Raw genomic sequence first — 22500 nt, 5'->3', positions numbered from 1 at the left:
TGTTTTAGTGCTTTCATGGCGAGTTTACTGACAGATATAAGTAAGAACTTTACACTACTTTATATTAGAAATGGCAACAGCGGAGGATGAATGTCACATAACAAGAAGATAGAGAAAAAGAAGAAGCTTATCGACTACGGTGTCGACACGGACTACAAAGACTTCAATCAATAACGGAGCAGCATCTCCTCATCCGGTAACAATAACAACGCCCGGAAATGTGTCCCGTGAAAAACCGTCCGACCGGAACTCTCTAATAACTAAAGTTCCTTGGGTGAATAATGTCAACTCACTACACCGGTATGTTTTAACGCTTTCATGGCGAGTTTACTGACAGATATAAGTAAGAACTTTACACTACTTTATATTAGAAATGGCTACAGCAGAGGATGCATGTCACATGACTACAAAGGCGGATTCGCGCAAACTTTCAGGACTTATGCAGATCTCAAATACAGATCAGCAGGTACCAGAAGGTAAGAAAAGTTGCTTTTGCATAATATTGCGAAACAAAACGCCAGATAATATGTCTTACCTTATACACACACCATAATAATACTCCTATGTTGAAGCACAGTACAATCCCATCAAGCGGTGCGGCTTCGTAGCTTACCAAAGTCCTACTAAAACATTTTGATCGATTTTTGAGAACCATGTGTAATGTTCTATATTTTCAAAGGAACACTTAACATTTTGGTGTTGTTTACTTGAGTCATATTGCAGTCTACACTAGGGCTGCAGCTAACGATTATTTTTCTATCGATTAATCTATAGATTATTTTTTTCGATTAATCGGTTAATCTATAGATTATTTTTTCGATTAATCTATAGATTATTTTTCCGATTTTTTTTTTTTTAATTTAAAATGAAGAGGAAAAAATAAATGTAGGCCAGTTTTTTCAAAAGGCATGGCTTTTATTTACAAAAAAAAAAGTATGCCCACTAGTCAGTCAACATTGACAACAACATGACAAAATATTCTGTAACAATGTAAACATTTAAAACTTTTAACATTTAACAAAATTAAAAGTAGCTTATTTGCTTTTTAATGTGCAAATATAAAAGTAAACATCCAGTGCAATCTTAATATTCTGGAATAGTATAAGCATTTCAAAAGTAAAAGTATTGCTTATTTTGCTTTAAAATGTGCAAAAATAAAGATAAACATCTAATACAAAAAAGTGCAAAACGGAAATATTCTGTAACAAGTGTAAACATTTCAACAAAAGTAAAAGTATTGCTTATTTGCTAAAATGTGCAAAAATAAAGCTAAACATCCAATACAAAAAAGTGTACAGTGTAAACATTTCAACAAAAGTAAAAGTATTGCTTATTTTGCTTAATAACACAACAATGATAGTATGATTAAAGTGAAAGTTAATTGTTCGTTTGTACATAGTATATGTAACTGTTAATGTTGTAAAAGGTATTTGCACAACTAATTAACGTTAGCGTTTGTGACACGTCTTGGGCCGTGGGGTTCTTTCAGGACCGACAGACTGAACGCCAGACGGCTTTGCCAGGTTTACAATCTTTTAATTTTACACAGTCTTTTCTCTTCCAACTGCGCGGATCGCGCACCTGGGCACGATTGCGGCGTCGCTCCCGGCGCGCCCCGCCTCGCCGCTCGCTCGCCGCCGCCGCCTCTCCACAGCGTTAAAGAGGAGCGCGTCTTTGTAAACACTGAACAGGCACGCCAAACGCGCCTCAGAGCGAAACGGTGCTTTAGTTTATGAATTTACAACGCAGATACAAATGACACATTCATGTTTTTGTGTAATAATGACAACGTATACGCACGCGGACGATTGACTTGTTGATGGTGATGGCAAGAACGCTGTCAAGGGTTTTCTTTTCAAATGTTCGTTCATAGCCGTTGTGCTGCTATGATAGGCCATTTCCGCTCGACACAGTGTGCATACAACAACATTATTAGGCCGTTTATTGAAATACTCCCACACTTTTGACGACTTTTGGCGTGCTTTTTTCCCCTCGCTCGCATCGTCTGCTTTGCGCTCCGCCATGACAGTAAAGTAGTGTGACGTAAATATGCGACGCGCCGACGCACAAAAACGGCGTCGACGTATTTACGTAACCGATGACGTCGACTACGTCGACGCGTCGTTTCAGCCTTAGTCTACACGTATCTCTTATGTGTGACTGCCATCTACTGGTCACACTTATCATTTCACCAAGTACCAAATAAAATAGCGTCGAGGTTGGTACGCACAATCAAAATGATTCCGTACATTAGGCGCACCGGGTTATAAGGCGCACTGTCGAATTTTGAAAAAATTAGAGGATTTTAAGTGCGCCTTATAGTCCGAAAAATACGGTAAGTAGCAAGAAGTTGAATATAAAGTGTTATTTTAACAATATGTACAGTGGAACCTCGATTTACAAACTTAATTGGTACTTTAAACAGGGTTCGCAAATTGAAAAGTTTGTATATTGAAGCAAACTTCCCCATAAACAATAGATATGTGCACATGGACACATTTAATGGGATTTAAATCCTAACCGTTTCCATATGAGTTGGGAAATTGTGTTAGATGTAAATATAAACGGAATACAATGATTTGCAAATCCTTTTCAACCCATATTCAATTGAATGCACTACAAAGACAACATATTTGATGTTCAAACTCATAAACTTTATTTTTTTTTGCAAATAATAACTAACTTAGAATTTCATGGCTGCAACACGTGCCAAAGTAGTTGGGAAAGGGCATGTTCACCACTGTGTTACATGGCCTTTCCTTTTAACAACACTCAGTAAACGTTTGGGAACTGAGGAGACACATTTTTGAAGCTTCTCAGGTGGAATTCTTTCCCATTCTTGCTTGATGTACAGCTTAAGTTGTTCAACAGTCCGGGGGTCTCTGTTGTGCTATTTTAGGCTTCATAATGCACCACACATTTTCAATGGGAGACAGGTCTGGACTACAGGCAGGCCAGTCTAGTACCCGCACTCTTTTACTATGAAGCCACGTTGCTATAACACGTGGCTTGGCATTGTCTGGCTGAAATAAGCAGGGGCGTCCATGGTAACGTTGCTTGGATGGCAACATATGTTGCTCCAAAACCTGTATGTACCTTTCAGCATTAATGGCGCCTTCACAGATGTGTAAGTTACCCATGTCTTGGGCACTAATGCACCCCCATACCATCACACATGCTGGCTTTTCAACTTTGCGCCTATAACAATCCGGATGGTTCTTTTCCTCTTTGGTCCGGAGGACACGACGTCCACAGTTTCCAAAAACAATTTGAAATGTGGACTCGTCAGACCACAGAACACTTTTCCACTTTGTATCAGTCCATCTTAGATGAGCTCAGGCCCAGCGAAGCCGACGGCGTTTCTGGGTGTTGTTGATAAACGGTTTTCGCCTTGCATAGGAGAGTTTTAACTTGCACTTACAGATGTAGCGACCAACTGTAGTTACCGACAGTGGTTTTTCTGAAGTGTTCCTGAGCCCTTGTGGTGATATCCTTTACACACTGATGTCGCTTGTTGATGCAGTACAGCCTGAGGGATGGAAGGTCACGGGCTTAGCTGCTTACGTGCAGTGATTTCTCCAGATTCTCTGAACCCTTTGATGATATTACGGACCGTAGATGGTGAAATCCCTGAATTCCTTGCAATAGCTGGTTGAGAAAGGTTTTTCTTAAACCGTTCAACAATTTGCTCACGCATTTGTTGACAAAGTGGTGACCCTCGCCCCATCCTTGTTTGTGAATGACTGAGCATTTCATGGAATCTACTTTTATACCCAATCATGGCACCCACCTGTTCCCAATTAGCCTGTTCACCTGTGGGATGTTCCAAATAAGTCTTTGATGAGCATTCCTCAACTTTATCAGTATTTATTGCCACCTTTCCCAACTTCTTTGTCACGTGTTGCTGGCATCAAATTCTAAAGTTAATGATTATTTGCAAAAAAAAATAAAGTTTATGAGTTTGAACATCAAATATGTTGTCTTTGTAGCATATTCAACTGAATATGGGTTGAAAAGGATTTGCAAATCATCGTATTCCGTTTATATTTACATCTAACACAATTTCCCAACTCATATGGAAACGGGGTTTGTAGAATATAATGACCCGATCACACATGTTGGGATCAAAATTTCATTCCGTCCGAGACTGATGGTTTAAGCTGAAAGCCATTCGGATTGTAGCATGTGAAAACATATCTTCCAAAATTCGATTTAGAATGATCCTTACTACTTTGGTGGTGGAGGTGGGATTAAATTTCAAACTCTCTGAATGAAGCGATTGTCTTGCTGCTGTCACCCCCCCATTCGACATGTACAGACGTAGCGTTACATACTGTTGAGTTTGTTGCTTTAAAACGAGACTAGCAAAAACAAAAGCACGGCGTGACGATGTAACAATAAAAGAAGGGATCCAGTTGTCATCTCAACAAGCTGTTTTATTCACGACATTACAGCTACTCCAAGTGCTAACTGCTCAGCCTCTAACATATACACGGAACGTCGTAACATGAAGACGTGCCGCAACCCGTACATCAGGGGTGCTCATTACGTCGATCGCGAGCTACCGGTCGATCGCGGCGCGTGTGTCAGTCGATCACCAGCCAGGCATTAAAAAAAATAGTCCTAAAAATGAGCGATCATAAATCTTCACTATGACGTCACTTTCGTCACTTGATTGACATTCACGGCACCCGAGGGTCTTCTGAGAAGACGCTGGCTGCTGCCAGCTCATTAAAATTAGCGACTGGAAGGCGAGAAACACTTTATTTCAACAGACTCTGGCGCCGTACCTGTCGTCAAAACTCCAAAGGCCGACTGCACAGTTGCACAGTTGCGCTAACAAAACGAGTCTCAGAAAGCTGGCGTGCACAAGCTAGCAAGCTACGGAGTTTGCCGACAATGTATTTCTTGTAAAGTGTATACAAAGGAGTACGGAAGCTGGACAAATAAGATGCCAAAAACCAACCACTTTCATGTGGTATTGGACAGAAAGGAGGACTTTTTTCTCCTCCATTCGAAAATGCGGACGTTTTTAGCACCACTGTCTGATTCCAATCAATGCAAGTCATCAGAATCAGGTAATACACCAACTTATATTCTTGTCTTCATGAAAGAAAGGAATCTATATGTGTTAAACATGCCTGTATTATCTTTAAACACTTTTAACTTATTAACAATATTAACTATATGTGTTAAACATGCTTGCATTATCTTTAAACACCTTTAACTTATCAACAATATTAACTATATGTGTTTAAACATGCTAGTATTATCATTAAACACCTTTAACTTGTTAACAATATTAACTATATGTGTTAAACATGCTAGTATTATCATTAAACACCTTTAACTTGTTAACAATATTAACTATATGTGTTAAACGTGCTTGTATTATCTTTAAACACCTTTAACTTATTAATAATATTAACTATATGTGTTAAACATGCCTGTATTATCTTTAAACACCATAACTTGTTAACAATATTAACTATATGTGTTAAACATGCTTGCATTATCTTTAAACATCTTTAACTTATTAACAATATTAACTATATGTGTTAAACATGCTAGTATTATCATTAAACACCTTTAACTTGTTAACAATATTAACTATATGTGTTAAACGTGCTTGTATTATCTTTAAACACCTTTAACTTATTAATAATATTAACTATATGTATTAAACATGCTTGTATTATCATTAAACACCTTTAACTTGTTAACAATATTAACTATATGTATTAAACATGCTTGCATTATCTTTAAACACCTTTAACTTGTTAACAATATTAACTATATGTATTAAACATGCTTGCATTATCTTTAAACACCTTTAACTTGTTAACAATATTAACTATATGTATTAAACATACTTGTATTATCATTAAACACCTTTAATTTATTAACAATATTAACTATATGTATTAAACATTCTTGTATTATCATTAAACACCTTTAATTTATTAACAATATTAACTATATGTATTAAACATTCTTGTATTATCATTAAACACCTTTAATTTATTAATATTAACTATGTGTTAAACATGATTGCATTATCATTAAACACCTTTAATTTATTAACAATATTAACTATATGTGTTAAAAATGCTTGCATTATCATTAAACACCTTTAACTTATTAACAAAAACATATATTTCATAAATAAGTAAATATGAATTATATATATGAATGAGGTAGATCCCCACGACTTGATCAATTGAAAAGTAGCTCGCCTGCAGAAAAAGTGTGAGCACCCCTGCCGTACATAATCGCAACATAAAAAGCACAACAGCTCCATTTCAAAAAGAGAGGTAAAACAAAAGTAGTGAACGGAAGGAAAACATTATAAACACAGTGATAATGTTGGACAAGCAGAAATGCACAAAACCTTGTTTGTTGAAAGTGGAAGTCACTGCTTCTTCATCACCTGCAGTGAGCAAACTCCATAGCACAAATAATAACACACCTTTCCGTGTCAAAGTAAAGTATTTGGATTTAAGGTGTGATGCATTGAAAATGTACGTCATAATCAGTCTAATCCGAATGATGATCAGATTAAATCTTGTCCATGTACACATGAATCATGGCTTCTATCCTCGACAAAAGTCCATGTTTTAGTGAAGGTTTGTACACTTTGAACACAATACAAAACGCTATACAGTACTGTATGTCAAACATAACAAGGAGGTGATGGATCAACTTTCTATTTACGTAATAACAAAGCCAAAACAACAACTAGCTGAACTGATTTCATTTTACAGCCGCCCTGCCGACACACACACACACACACCCCCACGCACTGTCACTATCAATGTGGTGCACTCACATATTAAAATGACAAAACTTCCGAAAGTCGCTGTAATGATTAGGAATTTAAAAAAAATAGTTGGGTAATCTTCTTCGCGTTCAACAGAAGAAAATGGGAGGGGAAGGATAATGTGGATACTTCCCAAATATTTCAAATTACACGTCATTTGTCCATTGTTGTATTTGGACTCATATTGAGCTAGCAAAACCAGGCGCAGTTTTAAAAACACTCACAAAGTACACAAAGTAGCCCTTGGCACATTTTACAACAGCACTGCTGTGCTGACTAAATCAATCAATGGATGTGCTGCCGGGCACAAAATGGCTGCACTGCAGGAACACAATGAGTGGATGAAACGTTCGCACACCAAACCGTATTTTTATTTGGTCTGTGGTTTGTAAATCGGAAAGTTAGTACAATCGATGTTCCACTCTATTATATTTATTATAATACATAATTTAATACACACGTCTACAGAAATGGATGAAATCTTAAATAAATTATTATGATGCATATATGGAATAAATAATAATTGCCTTAACCCTAATAAACGCCTGGTAGTGTCAACAGTTGAGTAAATAAACACACCTGGCCACAGTTTGAGGATAGTTATGTACCTCTTAATTGTTATGGATTAAAATAACAAAGCTAAAAAGATAGATTACCACTTTATATAGAAATATAATACATTCCTCGTCAAAGTATAGTCTCAGTTGAGCTTTTTTGTGTTTAGCCCCCTCAACAGCCTTCCGTCCGATTCGCCCCGTTCAGACTCCATCTAGGCTCTATCTGTTGATAGTAAGGCAGATGACAGCTGCCCTTGTCCTGCCTGATTGATACTGGCCCCGTGATGGCCGATGCCCTTGAGCTGAGATCAGATTTAGGAACTCCCATTAAGCCACAAAGCTTTATTTACCTCTACCAAGGAGGCTTGTGTTTTTACTGCCAGTGATGTATCGTCCCCGTCTTGCCGACAGGGTTACACTAAGACCGCCGCCGTCTCTTTTGGAGTGTCGTTAAATGCAAAAGCTGAACTAGACAGAGTTGCAGACAATGTGCATGCAGCACAAAAACAATACAAATAGTAGCACAGTAGGGTCAGTGATGAAAAAATAACGACAAATATGGCAAAATAAGCGTCTTTTCGTGTCGTTCTGGCCATTTTCCGGGTCCTAAAAGGCTGTCAAAGTGTACCAACTTGTCGGAATACCTATTCAGACTTCTTCTGTCCAGGTGAGAGGCAGTGACGTGCGGTGAGGTTGATGGCTGGTGAGGCACTGACTTCATCACAGTCAGATTTACAAACATATGAACCCTAAAGAGTATCTTATTCACCATTTGATTGGCAGCAGTTAACGGGTTATGTTTAAAAGCTCATACCAGCATTCTTCCCTGCTTGGCACTCCGCATCAAGGCTTGGAATTGGGGGTTAATAAATCACCAAAAATTATTCCCAGGCGCGGCGCCGCTGCTGCCCACTGCTCCCCTCACCTCCCAGGGGGTGATCAAGGGGATGGGTCAAATGCAGAGGACAAATTTCATTACACCTAGTGTGTGTGTGACAATCATTGCTACTTTAACTTAACTTTAACTTTACACATACAAACTGTAGCACATAAAAAAGCACATTTAATAAAAAAAAACGTTATTATGGTCTTACCTTTACTTATAAAATAAATCCATGGGCCGCTATTGTACTGGATTAATGCAATCCCTGACGGGAGTGTTATATCAACTAAAGCCCTCACTTCAACTTTCCACGTACAAGATTGAATCTATTTAAAAAAGTGTAACCGAGGGTTTATAAATGTCGCCTAAACTGTATGAAACTACAAAATAACAAACACGGAGGCTCCAGTTTACACGAGGACCACTTTGTTTACCTTCTTTCAAAAACTTCCGCTCCACTACAAAGTGTCGTCACTTCCGCTCTTAGCGCCTTCAAAATAAGAGCTCAAGGCATGTACTGTATAACAGCGCATAACAGGAACTTAACATCACAAAGAGGAAAGCCTATAAAAATAGGTTACAAAAGTTATTTAATAAGAAGCCAAAAAGTGCAAAAACAATAATGTTCGTGTTGGAGGAGTTGTGAATTAGATACACCTGCAGTCTGCAGGTGTACCTAATGTTGTGACCCAGTCATTCACAACTCCTCCAACACGAACATTATTGTTTTTGCACTTTTTGGCTTCTTATGAAATAACTTTTTTAAATAGATTCAATCTTGCACGTGGAAAGTTTAAGTGTGGGCTTTAGTTGATATAACACTCCCGTCAGGGGTTGCCGTGCATTCTACGGCGGGGGTGCAGGAGGCGGGGCTACTGAAGCCTAACACAGTGCGTCTTTTGCAGCCGTTTTATGATCGCTCAGCACAAGAAATACGTTACACACATACAGTTGTTGACAAAATACACTGTACATTATATACCTCAGCTAACTAAACTATGGAAATGTATAATATAATTCATATAGCAATACGGTCTCACTGCACAGCAGGCCAGCAGTTAGCCGAGTCCGTCCATGTTGAGGCACTGAGTGACGTGCCTCGACTGGCTGCTGTTCACCGCACCGTCTCTTCTCAGTATGTGAACGGCAAATGTGAAAATTCAGCGATTTTAAATAGAAATAATCTAAAACGGGTGAAGTTAAATGGAAAATAACTTTATAGTATAATCACTGGATACATATAACAATTTAATTTAAAAAAAAAGTTTTTACATTTTTTTTCTTTCCATGGTGGCAGGTGAGGCCCCGCCTCACCTGCCTCTAGTGACTGCACGTCACTGGTGAGAGGCATGATTTATGATCTAAAATACATTTAAAGGGAGAAAGGAAGCGAGGAAGCAGCAGACCACTCGATGATGTGAACATAGGGACACATGGTTGTGATCACAGCAAAAGAATCAGAATCAGAATAGTTTTATTGCCATTGTTTGCGAACGCGTTCACAAACTAGGAATTTTTCTTGGTTCAATCGTGCAACATAAAAACACAATAGTTGGTCCGTGTTAGCGCTTATAATAACAACGTCACTAATGCGTGTTAAAGGCCTACTGAAATGTGATTTTCTTATTTAAACGGGGATAGCAGGTCCATTTTATGTGTCATACTTGATCATTTCGCGATATTGCCATGTTTTTGCTGAAAGGATTTAGTAGAGAACATCGACGATAAAGTTCACAACTTTTGGTCGCTGATAAAAAAGCCTTGCCTGTACCGGAAGTAGCAGACGAGTAGCGTGACGTCACAGGTTGTGGAGCTCCTCACATCTGCACATTGTTTACAATCATGGCCACCAGCAGCGAGAGCGATTCGGACCGAGAAAGCGACGATTTCCCCATTAATTTGAGCGAGGATGAAAGATTCGTGGATGAGGAAAGTGAGAGTGAAGGACTAGAGGGCAGTGGGAGCGATTCAGATAGGGAAGATGCTGTGAGAGGCGAGTGTGACCTGATATTTAGCTGGGAATGACTAAAACAGTAAATAAACACAAGACATATATATACTCTATTAGCCACAACACAACCAGGCTTATATTTAATATGCCACAAATTAATCCCGCATAACAAACACCTCCCCCCTCCCGTCCATATAACCCGCCAATACAACTCAAACACCTGCACAACACACTCAATTGTTTGTTTATTGTTTATTGAATGGATCCGCATTAGCTGACGCCAAGGCGACTGCTAGTCTTCCTGGGGTCCATATAGGAGCATACAAAATAAAAATGCAAAGAATACATGCAATAACAGACATTATACAATGGAAAAATACAACATAAGATAAAAAGCTAGTTAAAACCAGTATTAAAAATTCTCGTCATGTGGGCAGCTGCAATAGGTGTATCTTCAAAGCTGTCTTGAATGACAAGTTACTTTGTGAGAGATTAATGTGAGATGGCAACCCATTCCAAAATCCCACAGCCCAAAGTACCGTTCACCTCCCCAAAGTTCATACAGCACATATATTTCCCCAAAGTCCCCAAAGTTACGTACGTGACATGCACATAGCGGCATGCACGTACGGGCAAGCGATCAAATGTTTGGAAGCCGCAGCTGCATGCGTACTCACGGTACCGCGTCTGCGCATCCAACTCAAAGTCCTCCTGGTAAGAGTCTCTGTTGTCCCAGTTCTCCACAGGCCAATGGTAAAGCTTGACTGTCATCTTCCGGGAATGTAAACAATGAAACACCGGCCGTGTTTGTGTTGCTGCAGTCGGCCGCAATACACCGCTTCCCACCTACAGCTTTCTTCTTCTTTCGTCCATATGACCCGCCAATACAACTCAAACACCTGCACAACACACTCAATCCCACAGCCCAAAGTACCGTTCACCTCCCCAAAGTTCATACAGCACATATATTTCCCCAAAGTCCCCAAAGTTACGTACGTGACATGCACATAGCGGCACGCACGTACGGGCAAGCGATCAAATGTTTGGAAGCGTACTCACGGTACCGCGTCTGCGCATCCAACTCAGTCCTCCTGGTAAGAGTCTCAGTTCTCCACAGGCCAATGGTAAAGCTTGACTGTCATCTTCCGGGAATGTAAACAATGAAACACGGGCCGTGTTTGTGTTGCTGCAGTCGGCCGCAATACACCGCTTCCCACCTACAGCTTTCTTCTTCGCTGTCTCCATTGTTCATTGAACAAATTGCAAAAGATTCACCAACACAGATGTCCAGAATACTGTGGAATTTTGCGATGAAAACCGACGACTTAATAGCTGGCAACCATGCTGTCCCAAATCCGTGACGTCACGCGCTGACGTCATCACACCGAGACGTTTTCAGCAGGATATTTCGCGCGAAATTTAAAATTGCACTTTAGTAAGCTAACCCGGCCGTATTGGCATGTGTTGCAATGTTAAGATTTTATCATTGATATATAAACTATCAGACTGCGTGGTCGGTAGTAGTGGGTTTCAGTAGGCCTTTAATATTCAAGTCACAAATCAAATCAAATCAAATCAACTTTATTCATAAAGCACATTTAAAATTTACCACAGGGGTAGCCAACGTGCTGTACAATGGACAGATTAAAAGATAAAACGAGTACCGAGCAAACAACAGAACACGATAAAAAAATAAATAAATAAAAATAGAATAAATAAAAACATAAAAACAGGTTCACAGCAGGTGTATTATGGGGCGCCATTGCAGGATGGATATCACTCAGTGTTAAAAGCCATGGAATAAAAGTATGTTTTTAAGAGAGATTTAAAAACAGGAAGAGAGGAGGCTTGTCTAACACTCAGAGGTAGGTCGTTCCAGAGCTTGGGAGCAGCAATGGCGAAAGCTCTGTCACCTCTGAATGTAAAAATGTAAATCGAGTATGATTGGTGCTTTTTGAATGGTTAATTATTGGGTTTTATGGGCGAAATAGAGGCGAAGTCCAGGGTGCGCATCGTGCATTCTACCAATTGCGAGCGCTGCACAGGAATTCTAACTTAAAAGGTGATGCTCATGTTGACGTAAGTCTTTGAATCTTACCGTTTTGTTATTTTATCCGTTGAGTGGATAATTTACAATAAAAAAAACAACTTATTGGGGTGTTACCATTTAGTGGTCATTTGTACGGAATATGTACTGTACTGTGTAATCTACTAAAAAAAGTTTCAATCAATCAATCAAAAAGCTGTGGGTTACACTGGTATTGCTATTGCGACACCCAGTGGACACATTTAGAACAGCAGTTTCATTGAAAGAAATTTCAGCTCCTTTTTATACTGACGTACTGGCCGTACGTTTGACACCACTGGTTTATTGTCTTCACATTTACTTATTTGTAACGTTTAAACACTAGAAAAATAGTGATTTCAGTTATATTGTGATACATGTCGACATCAATTGATATATAAAAAAAAATAACATTATTTTTCCCATATTGCCCGGCTCTAAAACACATCAGTCATTGGTTGTTGGAGGAGAACATTCAACAAATTGTAACCAAGTGAAGTGACAAGCTAATTTTAAGTCCTGTATGTAGGAAAACATGTCAGTGGAATTGAGCGAATCAGAATCAGAAAGTACTTTATTAATCCCCGCGGGGAAATTGAGATTTTCAGCACAGTCCCATTCAAGATCAGACAAACATTACAGGGAGACAGAACCGGATCGCTGAAAAGGTGAGAAACCGGTAAACGCTGGGGAGGGGGTGGGAGAGTAAAAAAAAATATTCAGTCAAAGGCTGGACTCCTGGGAGGAAGTCCAGACTGAGGCCAAATAAAAAACCTCATAGCCCATACTTGCCAACCTTGAGACCTCCGATTTCGGGAGGTGGGGGGTGGGGCGGGGGGCGTGGTTAACATATATATATATAAGAAATACTTCACTTTCAGTGAATTCTAGCTATATATTTTTTTTATTACATATATATATATACCGTATTTTCCGCACCATAAGGCGCCCTGGGTTATAAGCCGCGCCTTCAATGAACGGCATATTTCAAAACTTCGTCCACCTATAAGCCGCCCCGTGTTGTAAGCCGCATCTAACTGCGCTAAAGGAATGTCAAAAAAACAGTCAAATAGGTCAGTCAAACTTTAATAATATATTAAAACCAGCGTGATGTGGGCGCGCATGGAGTCGTATATCAACATGGACAGAGCTGCGTGAAAAAAGCCACCCGGCCTCTTCGCGTAAACTTAAACTTACCTTAACCACTCGCTCATCTTTTCTTCATCCATCCCTTCGAGTTAGCTTTTATGATGACGCCGGCTGGAAAGGTCTCTTTTGGCAAGGTCTTCCTTTTGAATATCACCATGGGTGGAAGTTTCTGGCCATTAGCATGGCAAGCTAGAACCACAGTGAAGGATGACTTCTCATTCCCTGTGGTGCGAATATTCACCGTACGTGCTCCCGTTGTATCCACAGTGCGGTTCACAGGAATATCAGTTGCTGTGAAATAGTAATCCGTGTGCGGATGGAGAGATTGCGTCTTTTCATGAACCGGATCCCTGACGCTTAGTAGGAGCCATTTTGTGGTCTTTACAGATGTAAACACACAAAGGAAATGAAACGTACCGGTACGGTAATATCCGCGCGCTTTTTCTTCTTCTACGCGGGCGGGTGGTTGCTTACAGTAGAAGAAGAAGCGCTTCCTGTTCTATGGGGGCGGGTGCTTACCTTGGCGGTTGCTTGCGTTGAAGAAGAAGCGCTTCCTGTTCTACCGGGAAAAAAGATGGCGGCTGTTTACCGTAGTTGCGAGATCGAAACTTTATGAAAATGAATCGTAATATTAATCCATATATAAAGCGCACCAGGTTATAAGGCGCACTGTCAGCTTTTGAGAAAATTTGTGGTTTTTAGGTGCGCCTTATAGTGCGGAAAATACGGTATATATATATATATATATATATATATATATATATAAATAAAAGAAATACTTGAATTTCAGTGTTCATTTATTTACACATACACACACATAACACTCATCTACTCATTGTTGAGTTAAGGGTTGAATTGTCCATCCTTGTTCTATTCTCTGTCACTATTTCAGAACACACACATTATACAAATATACATTATAAAATCAATAAGAAAACGGGAGCTCTAATTTGGGAGTCTGAATTAGGATCAGAAGTTCCTATATAAACATTGCGCACTCCCGTCGCCTTTTTGTATTGATTACTGCAGCTGTGCACTGGATTCATTCACAAATACAAACTACAACTCACAAACACTTTAGAGTTAGGCTCCACCACCAGAATGTGTACTTAAACTTATAAAGATCATATGGATATTATTCAGTGAGTTGATTCACCAAAACTAACCTGTTATACAGGAGGAAAAAGCACACAGGACGTTTCAATTGTTCACAGACTGGTCGCGCTCATCAGAATGACAAGACACTTCCGGTCTGCAGGTGATAGCATTCAATTGGGAAGAAACGCCCTACTGCCCCCAAATGACCAATGTGAATACTGATAAATGTGCAATGACAGCTCCAAAAACGAATTCAAACCACAAAATAAAATAAATAAATCAACACAAAAATGTGACACATTATGGGTGGGTCACATATGCATGTACAGTAGATGGCAGTGTTGTCCTGTTTAAAAGTGTCACAACATTTCTGTTTACGGCAGACAAACTGCTTTACGGGGGACGAAAACTTGACTGTGTTGTTACCGCGCTGGGAGGACGTTAATGAAACTGCCTAACAATAAACCCACATAAGAAACCAAGAACTCGCCCTCGACCATTAGCTGTTTATATGGTGGTCAAGCGGACGTGAGAACAGGCTGTCAACACGTCACTCAGGTCCGCATGGAGCTGGAGGGGGCGTGGCCTCCAGCTCCGCCTGAATTTCGGGAGATTTTCGGGAGAAAATTTGTCCCGGGAGGTTTTGTCACCGATTCTGTTCATAACCTTTATGGACAGAATTTCTAGGCGCAGTCAGGGCGTTGAGGGGATCTGGTTTGGTGGCTGCAGGATTAGGTCTCTGCTATTTGCAGATGATGTGGTCCTGATGGCTTCCTCCGGCCAAGATCTTCAGTTCTCACTGGATCGGTTCGCAGCCGAGTGTGAAGCGACTGGGATGGGAATCAGCACCTTCAAGTCCGAGTCCATGGTTCTCGCCCGGAAAAGGGTGGAGTGCCATCTCCGGGTTGGGGAGGAGATCTTGCCCCAAGTGGAGGAGTTCAAGTACCTCGGAGTCTTGTTCACGAGTGGGGGAAGAGTGGATCGTGAGATCGACAGGCGGATCGGTGCGGCGTCTTCAGTAATGCGGACGCTGTATCGATCCGTTGTGGTGAAGAAGGAGCTGAGCCGGAAGGCAAAGCTCTCGATTTACCGGTCGATCTACGTTCCCATCCTCACCTATGGTCATGAGCTTTGGGTCATGACCGAAAGGACAAGATCACGGGTACAAGCGGCCGAAATGAGTTTCCTCCGCCGAGTGGCGGGGCTCTCCCTTAGAGATAGGGTGAGAAGCTCTGTCATTCGGGGGGAGCTCAAAGTAAAGCCGCTGCTCCTCCACATGGAGAGGAGCCAGATGAGGTGGTTCGGGCATCTGGTCAGGATGCCACCCGAACGCCTCCCTAGGAAGGTGTTTCGGGCACGTCCGACCGATAGGAGGCCACGGGGAAGACCCAGGACATGCTGGGAAGACTATCTCTCCCGGCTGGCCTGGGAACGCCTCGGGATCCCCCGGGAGGAGCTGGACGAAGTGGCTGGGGAGAGGGAAGTCCGGGCTTCCCTGCTTAAGCTGCTGCCCCCGCGACCCGACCTCGGATAAGCGGAAGAAGATGGATGGATGGATGGTTTTCGGGAGAGGCGCTGAATTTCGGGAGTCTCCCGCAAAATCCGGGAGGGTTGGCAAGTATGTCATAGCCATAGCACACATAAACATGTTACATAGAATCAACAGAACTTGCAACAGACGGGAGGGAGTGGGAGCTACGGAGGCCGGCTGCTGCTGTATAAGCGCTACTCAGCCGTCCATCGCCCCTAAGTGGTAGAAAGTGGGCATACAACTGTTGTCAGAGGTGGGTAGAGTAGCCAGAAATTGTACTCAAGTAAGAGTACTGTTACTTTAGAGATTTATTACTCAAGTAAAAGTAAGGAGTAGTCACCCAAATATTTACTTGAGTAAAAGTAAAAAGTATGTTGTGAAAAAACTACTCAAGTACTGAGTAACTGATGAGTAACATACACATATCATATATATATATATATATATATATATATATATATATATATATATATATATATATATATACACACACACATTTATATATATATATATATATATGTATATATATATATATATACAGTATATAATTTATATTTATTTATTTTGCCGTTTTTGTTTACATGTTAATAGTGTTTTAATGAATATACATGCATGTTTAACACATATAGATTCCTTTCTTTCATGAAGACAAGAATATAAGTTGGTGTATTACCTGATTCTGATGACTTGCATTGATTGTAATCAGACAGTAGTGATGATAGCGTCCACGTTTTCAAATGGAGGAGAAAAAAGTTCCTCCTTTCTGTCTAATACCACATGAAAGTGGTTGGTTTTTGGCATCTTGTTTGTCCAGCTTCCATATTCGTTTTTATACACTTTACAAGAAATACATTGGCGGCAAACTCCGTAGCTTGCTAGCTTGTTTGCGCTGGCTTTCGGAGACTCTTGTTTTGAAAGCGCAGGCGCGATGGAGCGGCACTTTTATTGTGAAGACAGGAACTGTGCAGTCAGTCTTTAGGCTTTTGACGGGATGTACGGTTGAAATAAAAAAGGCTCTTTTTTCCTTCACACTTTTGATTGATTGATTGGAACTTTTATTAGTAGATTGCACAGTACAGTACATATTCCGTACAATTGACCACTAAATGGTAACACCCCAATAAGTTTTTCAACTTGTTTAAGTCAGGTCATGTGACCGCCTGGCTCTGTTTGATTGGTCCAACGTCACCAGTGACTGCATCTGATTGGTGGAACGGAGTGAACGTCACCAGTGACTGTATTTGTTGAAACGCAGGCACTATGAAGGTCTGTCTGACAGACCAAAACAAACAAAGCGTGCATTAACAGATCGATAAAAAATAGTAGCGAGTAGCGAGCTGAATGTAGATAAAAGTAGCGGAGTAAAAGTAGCGTTTCTTCTCTATAAATATACTCAAGTAAAAGTAAAAGTATGTTGCATTAAAACTACTCTTAGAAGTACAATTCATCCCAAAAGTTACTCAAGTAGATGTAACGGAGTAAATGTAGCGCGTTACTACCCACCTCTGACTGTTGTCTGTGGAACTCCATAGTTGTCTCTAATTTTAAAAATGTTTTCTAGTTCATATGAAAAATGAGTTCTGTATCTGACCGCCCGTTGCACCCTCGCTCACACCTTCTACTTGTACTTGGTGTTTTAATGCGTAAAGATCGACACCAGTGTCTAATATACGGCACTAATATCCAGTTGGACACAGCTGAAGAGGCTCTAAAGGTGCGAGGTGGCCATGACCCGAGCCTGTAGCATACCTGCCAACTACTCCGGTTTTCCCGTAATTAGTACGGTTTTCATCAACCTATTCCGGGTTACGGTTGCAGTGATAAAAAATACGGTTTTTCATTAATTAAAAAAAATTAAAAAAAAATGTAAGTTTTATTCACGAAATCGCGTAACAACAATGACAATCAACAACTTCCTATCGAGCCATTCCGAATGCCATGTGCGAGGCTATTTATAGCACCTCTGCCAAGCACGAGGCACCCGTTGCCCATTGTTTCCAAACGAGCGAACGATCACGGAATCAGCCGGAGAAAAATCGCAAACGAGTCTTAAACCGAAAAGAAAACTGCAGTCATTCCGTGAAGAATATTCAAAAGCCTATCCGGGAATAATTATCCGTTCCAAAAAGGGTGAAAACTACGCGAATTGCACCTTGTGCAGACAAGATTTTTCGATCGGACACGGAGGAATTAGCCATGTAAAAGACCACGTCGGGACAACAAAACACAAGTCTAATGCCGTTGCTAGCGACACAAGTGGAAAACTTTCAACGTTTTTCGTCGCCCAAACAGATTCGTTGGATGTGATAAATGCCGAAGTTTTATTTACGGAGGCAATAATTGAGCATGGACTTCCAATCGCACTGGCTGATCACATGGGACAGTTACATGTTTGTAATGCAACCTTTAAAAATCATTACGCGGTGATCGCGGTCCCAAAAATAAACTTTTCTTGCATGATAATGTCCAGAAAAACTCGCTTTATATTACTATAGAGTCCTTTTAACGAATGAGTTTGATGGTTTATCACAAACCTTAAATGAAAGAAGTCCTTTGTTCTCCTGCACCATGCATATGCGCTTTGGCCTTGCTTCGTGTTTGGTGCGCAATCCTGTCGGCTGTATTTCACAGCACGACATACTGTTAAAAGTGTTTATACTATTTATGCTTTCAAGTCCAAGTTGAAGAAATCTTGTTAAATGTTGACAGCATAACTACCAAAATACAGAAGTATGTCCTTAATATTTTTGCAGTGCTATTTCTGTTGAAAAGTTCAAATGATGACATTAGAGATGTGATGTGCCACTTTTCAAGTGTCTGATGGCTTCAATTAATTTTCATTATATTTTGAATTCTTTTGAAAGGCTTCCAAAAAAACTACATTTGAATTGTAATTCCATGCTATTGACAAGGACTATTAATTTTAATGAAGTTAGCTTACCATGTTTACAGTATGATCATTGTGATAGAAATGTGAATTTTAGGCACAGAATATTTTATACAATTGAACAAGGCAGTAGATTATACAAGCTTGGACAGAAAGTTAATAATGACACCAATTTTTTTTTTTTAATGGAATTGTTTAGTACTGTTTTACCATTTGTTTACTGTAAAAAGTGTTTATACTTTCAATGAACAAATTGAAGTCTTGTGAAAGGTTGACAGGATAACTGGCATTAAATAATTTCAAACTATTGAAGTTAGCTTACAGAATAAACATGTCAATCAACCCATATGATTATTGCTGTAATATTTTTGTTTTGAAAAGTCACTGTGACTGATAGAAAAGTGATGGTTTTAGCAACATTTTAACCTGTCTGAATGCTAATAATCATTTTGCATCGGAGGGCGAAGCTGAACCCCCCACCAGGACTTTGTCCTGGACCTACCGGGGCCTGTGGCCCCTGGCTACTAGGTTTTTCTGATTTCAAAAGTTGGCAGGTATGCTGTAGGCTTTCACCGGGAGTAACGCCTGCAAATCAGCTTCACCGTGCCACAATTTTCTGCTCGGCTCCACCTCTTTGACAAAGGGCCGACGTCCCTCCAACCCTCATATCGAGGATTCATAGGATGGCGGAACTTTCAGGCGAATGGTTGTGCCTGCCTGCATTTGAAATACAGGTAAAAGCCAGTAAATTAGAATATTTTGAAAAACTTGATTTATTTCAGTAATTGCATTCAAAAGGTGTAACTTGTACATTATATTTATTCATTGCACACAGACTGATGCATTCAAATGTTTATTTCATTTAATTTTGATGATTTGAAGTGGCAACAAATGAAAATCCAAAATTAGAATATTACTTAAGGCTAATACAAAAAAGGGATTTTTAGAAATGTTGGCCAACTGAAAAGTATGAAAATGAAAAATATGAGCATGTACAATACTCAATACTTGGTTGGAGCTCCTTTTGCCTCAATTACTGCGTTAATGCGGCGTGGCATGGAGTCGATGAGTTTCTGGCACTGCTCAGGTGTTATGAGAGCCCAGGTTGCTCTGATAGTGGCCTTCAACTCTTCTGCGTTTTTGGGTCTGGCATTCTGCATCTTCCTTTTCACAATACCCCACAGATTTTCTATGGGGCTAAGGTCAGGGGAGTTGGCGGGCCAATTTAGAACAGAAATACCATGGTCCGTAAACCAGGCACGGGTAGATTTTGCGCTGTGTGCTGGCGCCAAGTCCTGTTGGAACTTGAAATCTCCATCTCCATAGAGCAGGTCAGCAGCAGGAAGCATGAAGTGCTCTAAAACTTGCTGGTAGACGGCTGCGTTGACCCTGGATCTCAGGAAACAGAGTGGACCGACACCAGCAGATGACATGGCACCCCAAACCATCACTGATGGTGGAAACTTTACACTAGACTTCAGGCAACGTGGATCCTGTGCCTCTCCTGTCTTCCTCCAGACTCTGGGACCTCGATTTCCAAAGGAAATGCAAAATTTGCATGGTTGGGTGATGGTTTGGGGTGCCATGTCATCTGCTGGTGTCAGTCCACTCTGTTTCCTGAGATCCAGGGTCAACGCAGCCGTCTACCAGCAAGTTTTAGAGCACTTCATGCTTCCTGCTGCTGACCTGCTCTATGGAGATGGAGATTTCAAGTTCCAACAGGACTTGGCGCCTGCACACAGCGCAAAATCTACCCGTGCCTGGTTTACGGACCATGGTATTTCTGTTCTAAATCGGCCCGCCAACTCCCCTGACCTTAGCCCCATAGAAAATCTGTGGGGTATTGTGAAAAGGAAGATGCAGAATGCCAGACCCAAAAACGCAGAAGAGTTGAAGGCCACTATCAGAGCAACCTGGGCTCTCATAACACCTGAGCAGTGCCAGAAACTCATCGACTCCATGCCACGCCGCATTAACGCAGTAATTGAGGCAAAAGGAGCTCCAACCAAGTATTGAGTATTGTACATGCTCATATTTTTCATTTTCATACTTTTCAGTTGGCCAACATTTCTAAAAATCCCTTTTTTGTATTAGCCTTAAGTAATATTCTAATTTTGTGACACACGGAATTTTGGATTTTCATTTGTTGCCACTTCAAATCATCAAAATTAAATGAAATAAACATTTGAATGCATCAGTCTGTGTGCAATGAATAAATATAATGTACAAGTTACACCTTTTGAGTGCAATTACTGAAATAAATCAAGTTTTTCAAAATATTCTAATTTACTGGCTTTTACCTGTATGTTTCTTCTTATTGTGGTGGAAGGACTGATCAGCGACGTATCTTAACCCCGTCTTTAGGGCAAGGAGCAGAACAAGCCGGAGGCGACCCCGCTCCACATCCAGAACCCCTTCGAAAGCGCACTGAACGTCAGCAAGAACGTCAACGGCTCCCAACTGGAACGATTTGTGGCTTTGTGTCAGGAGAGCTCCTGGCTGCTCCAGCAGAGAGACACCCATGTACCCAAAGGGGCCGGCACATCCGCACATTGGGGACTGGCGACCCTCTTCCTGCCCTCTAGCATTGCCAAGGTCAAAAACCGAAAGAAGAGGAAAGCGGAGCCCGCCAGTGAAAGGATTAAGAGTTTGCTAGAATCCCTCAAGGCTGTAAACCAGCCAAAGAACTGAAATCATTTTGTTGTCATTTTTGAACGCCTTCCATCCATCCCATTTTCTGCCGCTTGTCCCTTTTTGGGGCGGAAGGCGAGGTACACCTTGGACAAGTCGCTAACAGAGACAAGACAACATTCACCTTCCATGTGGTTCGTCACATGGCCACTGGAGGGCACTACAGAGACTTGTATGAACCTGTAGCCAAACTAAGTGTACAGAATGTGTATACTACTGTACCGATGTTGTCAAAATATATGACATTTTGCAATGTATATGTGTATTAAAATCAGGGTTCATCCAACAATATCACCTTAGAAATAAACGTTTTAATCGTGTTTTTTTGTCAATGACTGCAAACGTTAATTATTACGCCGAATGCTACATGCTAATAATTTCAATAATCAACAAAAGCGTTTATAAAATTCAATTTCTAACTATATGGCACACTTATTCCTTGTGTATGCACTGTTTAGATACCATACTGAAGGGTGAGATCATCAGTGCGATGGTGGTATAGTGGTGAGCATAGCTGCCTTCCAAGCAGTTGACCCGGGTTCGATTCCCGGCCATCGCATCTAGTGAATTTTTTTTTATTTTTTGACTGATGAATACAGTATTACATTTTCTTCTGGAAACGTTTGTTACGCAAACTAATGTAATTAATTGCCGTAATTCGTCATTGAATGGTAGTACTTGTTGTTTTTTTTAGCCCTAAGGGTTGTCTTTGTTGGCCTGTAATAATATAAAAAATAAAATACAAATATATATATATATATATATATATATATATTTATATATATATATATATAAATAAATAAATCCCTCATTGGCCATTTATGAAAAAAATAAAATAAAAATATATATACACATTATACATATATAT

At 40.3% G+C, this 22500-nt stretch overlaps 1 protein-coding gene and 1 non-coding gene across 2 annotated transcripts in view; both read left to right on the top strand.

The window, feature by feature from the left end:
- Window positions 1–21952, top strand: part of mtpap (mitochondrial poly(A) polymerase) — a 65612-nt gene extending 43660 nt beyond the window's left edge. The window contains exon 9 of the mRNA XM_061965913.1: window positions 21306–21952. Within this exon, the coding sequence (XP_061821897.1) occupies window positions 21306–21632 (327 nt within the window). The 3' untranslated portion in view covers window positions 21633–21952. The remainder of the gene's footprint in view (window positions 1–21305) is intronic.
- Window positions 21953–22119: 167 nt separating this feature from the next.
- On the top strand, window positions 22120–22191 carry trnag-ucc (transfer RNA glycine (anticodon UCC)). The gene has a single exon. It is a non-coding gene; the product is annotated as a tRNA-Gly (tRNA).
- The last annotated feature ends 309 nt before the right edge of the window (window positions 22192–22500 follow it).

This window comes from Nerophis lumbriciformis, linkage group LG07 (genome assembly GCF_033978685.3).
Source record: "Nerophis lumbriciformis linkage group LG07, RoL_Nlum_v2.1, whole genome shotgun sequence".
Lineage (NCBI taxonomy): Eukaryota > Metazoa > Chordata > Actinopteri > Syngnathiformes > Syngnathidae > Nerophis > Nerophis lumbriciformis.
The sequence above is the reverse complement of the archived record's forward strand: the minus strand, read 5'-3'. Positions and strand labels throughout refer to the sequence as shown.